The 7401-nt window shown below is 35.6% G+C and overlaps 3 protein-coding genes across 3 annotated transcripts; 1 reads left to right on the plus strand and 2 right to left on the minus strand.

Annotated features, from left to right (window-relative positions):
* Positions 1-31: 31 nt before the first annotated feature.
* On the minus strand, positions 32-1763 carry LOC148179261 (tubulin alpha-1 chain). Its single transcript, XM_088029818.1, has 2 exons — positions 1635-1763; positions 32-1458 (listed from the first exon to the last, which is right to left on the minus strand). The coding sequence occupies exons 1-2, from the start codon at positions 1635-1637 to the stop codon at positions 109-111; spliced, it is 1353 nt and encodes a 450-aa protein (XP_087885944.1). The 5' UTR covers positions 1638-1763; the 3' UTR covers positions 32-108.
* A 2118-nt stretch (positions 1764-3881) lies between these two features.
* ghi (ghiberti) lies at positions 3882-4531 on the plus strand. The gene is made up of 2 exons (XM_088029823.1): positions 3882-4192; positions 4305-4531. The coding sequence occupies exons 1-2, from the start codon at positions 4096-4098 to the stop codon at positions 4442-4444; spliced, it is 237 nt and encodes a 78-aa protein (XP_087885949.1). The 5' UTR covers positions 3882-4095; the 3' UTR covers positions 4445-4531.
* LOC148179263 (uncharacterized) lies at positions 4490-6225 on the minus strand. The gene is made up of 5 exons (XM_088029815.1): positions 5977-6225; positions 5624-5927; positions 5414-5576; positions 4780-5369; positions 4490-4733 (listed from the first exon to the last, which is right to left on the minus strand). Exons 1-5 carry the CDS (start codon positions 6103-6105, stop codon positions 4540-4542), a joined length of 1380 nt encoding a protein of 459 aa, XP_087885941.1. The 5' UTR covers positions 6106-6225; the 3' UTR covers positions 4490-4539.
* Between the last annotated feature and the right edge of the window lie 1176 nt (positions 6226-7401).

Raw genomic sequence — 7401 nt, forward strand, 5'->3', positions numbered from 1 at the left:
AAATTGTCGATTTGGGAATAAAAGACAGAAATAGGTTGCATAATGTATTCAGGTAAATCAAAATTCGTAAAAAAAATTAGGAAAGTTTGAATTTCATGTTGCAACTTCTTAATATTCTTCGCCTCCTTCGCCTTCACCTTCTCCAGAGTCCATGCCGACCTCCTCATAATCCTTCTCCAAAGCGGCCAAATCTTCACGAGCCTCGGAGAATTCACCTTCTTCCATACCCTCACCGACGTACCAGTGGACGAAAGCACGCTTGGCGTACATCAAATCGAATTTGTGATCCAAACGAGCCCAGGCCTCAGCGATAGCAGTGGTGTTGGACAACATGCAGACAGCACGTTGAACCTTGGCCAAGTCACCACCAGGGACAACAGTGGGTGGTTGGTAGTTGATACCCACTTTGAAACCGGTAGGACACCAGTCGACGAATTGGATGGTGCGTTTGGTCTTGATGGTGGCAATAGCCGCGTTAACATCCTTGGGGACAACGTCTCCACGGTACAACATGCAGCAGGCCATGTATTTTCCGTGACGTGGATCGCATTTTACCATCTGGTTGGCGGGTTCGAAACAGGCGTTGGTGATTTCAGCGACGGAGAGTTGTTCATGGTAGGCCTTTTCAGCGGAAATGACAGGAGCGTAGGTGACTAGAGGGAAGTGAATACGGGGGTAAGGTACCAAGTTGGTCTGGAATTCAGTCAAGTCGACGTTCAAGGCACCATCGAATCTCAAAGAAGCTGTGATAGAAGAGACAATTTGGCCGATCAATCTGTTCAAGTTGGTGTAGGTTGGGCGTTCAATGTCCAAGTTACGTCTGCAGATGTCATAGATGGCTTCGTTATCGACCATGAAGGCGCAGTCAGAGTGTTCCAAAGTGGTGTGGGTGGTCAAGATAGAGTTGTAGGGTTCAACAACGGCGGTAGAGACTTGAGGAGCTGGGTAGATGGCGAATTCCAATTTTGATTTTTTGCCGTAATCAACAGACAATCTTTCCATCAACAAAGAAGTAAAACCAGATCCAGTACCTCCACCGAAAGAGTGGAAGATGAGGAAACCTTGGAGTCCAGTACATTGGTCAGCCAATTTACGGATGCGGTCCAACACCAAATCGACGATTTCTTTGCCGATTGTGTAGTGACCTCTGGCGTAGTTGTTGGCGGCATCTTCTTTACCAGTGATGAGTTGTTCAGGGTGGAACAATTGACGGTAAGTTCCGGTACGAACTTCATCGACTACTGTGGGTTCCAAATCCACAAAAACAGCTCTGGGGACGTGTTTTCCAGCTCCAGTTTCACTGAAGAAGGTGTTGAAACTGTCGTCTCCTCCTCCAACGGTTTTGTCAGACGGCATTTGACCGTCGGGTTGAATGCCATGTTCCAGGCAGTACAACTCCCAACAGGCATTACCAATCTGGACACCGGCTTGACCAACATGGACTGAGATACATTCACGCTGAAATAGAAAAGTAAAACTTAAAATCTCCCTTGAACAACGGAAACCGGCTTGTTGAAACAAGATGGCGACCGAACAACCGCCACGTTTACAGGAAAAAAAACGCCAAAATCGTTACGTTTTCCCGGAAAAACACGCTCATATTTGAGGAAATGATAGAAAGTTTGTTTACTCACCATTTTGGTTGTTGAAGTTTAATATTACACCACAAAAATAGCAGAAAGTTGCAAATACGTTTCGGAAATACGAGCAATGGCTTCTTCCAAACGAATTTGATTCGATTTTCAGCCGCGTTGCTATTTATAAGTTTGGTGACGTCACAGACCAACGCCTAAGTTCAAGCTATCTGATTGGTTCCCCTCCATAAGGCTAGCAACGGTTTCTAACGGAAGATTGTTATCCTTGTTCTTGATTTCTGTTCAAAATCGATATTTTTTTTAAAAAATATGAATGGGAGAACTGATTTAAGAGCTTTTTTATCGAATTATAGAAATAAGCCATTAGACGAGACAAATTTCCAAAATGAAGCATTTTTTTCTACGTTAATTTCATTTTTTTGTGCCAGCTGTGCCTTCCGGTCATTGTTCTCTCTCGTGGGATTTTCAAATTTAGAAAATCAGTAACGTTTTTTGAAAGATTTCAATTGAAATAAGAATTGCTAATTAATAACACACGGCATTTTTCACTAAACTATAAAAAAATTAAACCCATCATCATGGAAAATGTTGACTTTTATAATTATTTTAACCAAATTTGGAAGTCTTCACCGGATATGGTTGCTTGCACTAAATGTGGGATGAAACCAAGATGCAGAATATTTTTAATGAAGTAATTATTTCAGTTAACTATATAATTAACTCATTTCCACACGATTTGCTGATTCAATAATAGAGCCCACCGTCGTCATCTGCTGAACAGTTAATCTGGTGGAATCCATAAAAGAGTTCACAAACTGCTTTCAAAGAGACAGTCTACTTTCTTTGACCCTAAAAATAAACTTCGATCTTCTGCATTGCAGATACCAGACGTTACATTAAAAGAGGGTACCCTCATCTATGTCTGTTCAAGATATAAATAACATTAAAGACCGTCCGGGTATCACTCGTGCAGCAGTAACATTTTTACCGGTTTAAATCAATAATTTGTAAGTTGATAAGTACTTTCAAGAGTTTGCATTTTTATTTTTTGGGAAAGATGAGTCATGCTGCAGATTGTGGTATTGAGCGGTGTTTTGGAAGGGATTTGTGATATCACTTCCATATACGGGGGCTATGAGGTCATCAACAAGACCAGGCAAAACCATATTAAATTTATTCAAATAAGGCGATGTTTGTCTCCACTCGACCCACATTAACACCCATTACGTCTTACGATTGCATGAATGTGGTGAAAAAATATTGACTCAAGAAAGTAGGTGTTCTCGTCGTAAAAGGGTATTCAGGGACGAGGACTCGTTTTCAGTTTCTTGAGCATGCAGTATTTGGGAATTTGCAATTACAATTATACCAGTTACTGAGTTACCTATTCATAAATGTGCAGTAAGATGCTCCCACGAACAGGTGATATTGGTTCCATTAGATATTTGCCTTGAAATCGAAAGCAGGGTTTGGTGAGGATTTGTGTGGGTCTTTCCTATTAAGGAGTCAACTAGCAAACAGAGAACTTTGGATATTCATTTTTAGTGTAATGATATCACTTTAATAACACGTTTTGTCATTTTTTATTATTGTGAACTATTACGCCATTATTAAGATTTAACCATTTTACTACTTTTTGTGTTAATAATGATTTATGTAAGAGGTGGACTCATCTGCTATGAAGAATGAATCATCCATTTACATTTTTAATAACGGATAATCGATCAACTTGTATAATAATGAGTAGAAATGAAATATGCTCTCAAAAGGTTTTATTTGGCTGGGAACAATACTTAACTTCAACGCTTTTTAATAAGGACTATTTATACATGATCTGCTAAAGTTATACCAAATAATTAAACTTTCTAAAATAAAGGGTATTAGTATTAGGCAACCAAATATACACCAACAAAGTGGTTGAATAATTAAGAAACTTTTTTAACTCGCAAACGCAACATATTGACTTATTATTGATGTTATTTGCCAGTTAGTAAATAACACGAACATTTGCTTTTATAAATTTAAGTTTTTAAAAAGTATGGAATTATGTATATTTCTTAGTTTGTTTCAATTACATACTAACAAGTTTTTGTTTATTACAGCATCAAACACCATAAGCAGTTTAGATTTAATACAAAAAAATGTTCACATTTGTTCAAAGTTTTGTGTTTCAACATTTGAATATTCAGGTTGATAAACATTAATAATTTAAATTTCACTAAATAGACCAAAAAAATAATCGGCAAGTAAATTAGATATTGCTTTTTTTTAAACATTTTATTAAAGCAGTTTCTTCTAGTTTTAATTTTCGACGAATATTGCAATAAAATTTTATTTTTGTGAAAAATTCTGAAATTATAATACCAACCAAACCAAAAGAAAAAACTAGGTTTTGACATAGAGTTTATGACACCTCAACATAACCTAAAATTAGTAATCAACATTCCACAGAACGTTAATCAAGTTTTAGTGTTCAGCGTAACTAAAGACAGTTTGAATAATGAAGGGCATTATCGAGCTGATCAAATACTGGTACTTCCGATACCTTTTGGTTAGTGAGCTGTACATGGTAGAAAAATGGGAAAGGGCCATGTTCCGTATCCTTTGATATCAGTTTTCTCTGAATGTTTACATTATAAATAGTTGTAGTGTTTGTCATTGATCGTAAAAATTTATGGGCAAAGTGTTAACTCCTTAACGTCCTTCCAGATATTGTCCTACTTATAATGTTGACAATTCTCTCTTTATTTAATACCACTGTGGTTCTTAGTATTGTGTCTTGGTTTACACAATCACTGTTCGTGGAAAGTCATGTGCAACAAAGTAATGTTTTACATGGGGAGCTTTAGATTAGATTGATTTTAAAATTTTTTTAAGAAACCAAAGATGTAACATGTTGTTTATATAAATTTTAATAAACAAGTACTTAATGGTTAGTTTATAATTACACAATTTCAGAATTTTTTGCGTGCATGTGAAGTTTTTTATGAGCAGATAATGAGCTGTTATGAGCAAATGCCCTGTCACAAACAAGACAAACATAAGGTTTTTCGCCAGTGTGAGTTGTTTTATGGGAATTAAGAATTCTTGCATTACTAAATCCTCTGTTGCAGATAGGACAAATAAAGTCTTTCTCTCCTATAAATCAACAATTAAATTAAAAAGTACAGTAACAAGTGATTACCTGTATGAGATTTCATGTGTGCTGTGAGATGAGAGGACATTCTGTATCTTTTTAAACACACGCTGCATTCATAGGGGCGCTCTCCTGTGTGTATTCTCATATGGATCCCCAAATCTCCTGACCGTGCTACTTTTTTCCCGCAGACATTACACACAAATCTTTTTATTCCTGTGTGTACCATCATGTGGGCTGATAAGGTGGAACTTGAACTAAAAGACTTAAAACATTCTTGACAAGTGTAGGGTCTTTCCCCAGTATGTGAGCGCATATGAATAGCCAAATTGTGGCTATAAACAAAAGTTTTGCCACACGTTGAGCACACATAAGGTCTCTCAGCTGTATGAGTCCTCATGTGAGTTGAAAGAACAGAAGAATGAGCAAAGCTTTTACCACAAGTTTTACAAGTGTATGGTTTTTCACCAGAATGGGTTCTCATGTGACTGTTTAAACCTCTCGGATCAGCAAAAGCCTTTTCACATATTGGACAAGATAATGGTTTTTCTCCGGTGTGAACTCTCAGGTGGATTGTCAAGTCACTGGTGCCATAGAACATCTTGCCACAAATCTGGCAAATATGAGTTTTCTGTAATCTGAGGAAAACGTTTAGGTTGTCCTAAACTGTTTTTTCACTTACTTGTGGACTCTGAGATGCCTTTTTAGTTGTGTTAATTGTGAAAATTGTTTTTTGCATTTTGCACATACATGACCTCCTAACTCCTCTGAGTGGCAATGCTTTTTGTGATTACTCTCTTCATTACAATTTAGAGATAATCCACACTGATCACAATTTATTTTTTCTAAAACAGATTAAGTTACTTAATCATTCTAATTTCATTAAACCTACCACTAGTGTTTTTCTTTGTGGAATTTGATTCACAAATTGGTGAATCTGCTTCTTTATTAATCTCAGTTTCATTTTTCATTTCTACATGAGGACTAGGCATGCTGTTATCATAATCATTACAGGAGACTTCTACAATGTCTATCAAGTTCTCGTTTTCATGTTTAGACTTTTTAATTTCTTCCTCTAAAAACACTCTCAGTGTTTGTTCACTTTTCTCAGACAAAATTTTAAAAGAATAAGCATCATTAGCTCTTTTTACACAACTCCCACAAATAGAGATCGGTAGCCCATCGTCTATACATGCCTGAAAATGTTCCTTTTTAAAATCCAGGAGCAACTTTTCCAAGTCTTACCCTTATTGATGTGCATTCCTCCAACAATTTAGTTAAAGACGAGTTAAATATGCTCCTCATATTATCTGTTTCAACCAGACAGGTTCTACATACTTTGGTAAAATTATCAGATGTAAGACTGCGTTCCATTTTTATATAAAAACTGCAAAGAGATCTCGAACTCAAAAAACAACATAAACAGACATGAGATATATAACCTCACTTTTTTTATTTGATTGATGTATGTGACCTTGGTGGTTGTCACTGACGGAATGTGGCTAAAGCGCCAACACCGGGTAGATTTCTGTAGTTAGAATCAAAGCTGTCGATTGCGCAAAATAAAAATTGGAGTAGATTTTATGAGTAAATCAATTGAAATAAACGTTACGAATATGCAAAAATTAAATTTTATAAGTAGTACTTTTTTGTAAGAATTTTAAATATTAGAAAAATTGCGCCGAGAATTATTAATAATTGCAATCAAAATGCATTCCTTTATGTAATGTGTTTTCTTTAACTATTTTCAATTATATTGTTAAGTTTTTTTGTTATTTAATTTAATCATATTTAGATTGTTACAACTTTTATTGGGTTTTAATAAATTGATAATAAACCCTACGATTATTATTTATGCTAAATAAAGTTCAGATTTTTTTGGCGTGAATCGTAATTCGTAATTAAAATTTTTCTGAACTACTCGTAATAATATTAAACGCAGAAGACCCAAGATTTTCCTATTTTAAAAACTGTATTTTAAAACACTTGCGCCTTCTATTTTCAAGTACGTATATTAAAGATTACTACCAGAATTTCAATGTTTATAACTACCGTTTAGTTTACTCTTCGCGTCCCAGTTCTTAGAGAGTTTAGGCACAGAATAGCAAATAGGTGTTTAATATTCTGTATTCTGTGGTGTCTAGAAATGAAATGATAACGCTTTGGATTAGGTGCAGCAACGATTACATTAGATTTCATCAAGGAAAATAGGTTAAAGATGTTCATTGGTTTATATTCTTCTTGAATATAAAGATATGAGGCAACAGATCAATACGTTAAACATTTCTGCGAACCACGCGTAGATTAATACCAGATAATAGGAGCGAAGCGAAGACGAAAGCTTTGGAATTTTAAAGATGTTGGTAGCTCCGATTTTTTACGTCATTGCCTCTCTTTCATAGAAATGTCATAAAGGGCCGCAAATGTGCAAAAATTTAAACATAAGAACAAAAGTAGAGTAAGAAATTGTAGTTTACTCACTTAAAATTGAGATAACGAAGAAAATCAATATATTTTTCAAGCTCCAGCGCGTAATTTATGATGGATATAAAACGTACGTAAGTCAATCCCTGTAAAAATAGGTCGATTTCAATTTGTATTCTTCCCATAGGAGACTAATATTTTATGCGATTTACGCTGAAATTCTCACCGAATATTTATTTCGATAAA

Source organism: Gnatocerus cornutus, chromosome 2 (genome assembly GCF_029298725.1).
Source record: "Gnatocerus cornutus isolate USDA-ARS CGAHR chromosome 2, icGnaCorn1.1, whole genome shotgun sequence".
Lineage (NCBI taxonomy): Eukaryota > Metazoa > Arthropoda > Insecta > Coleoptera > Tenebrionidae > Gnatocerus > Gnatocerus cornutus.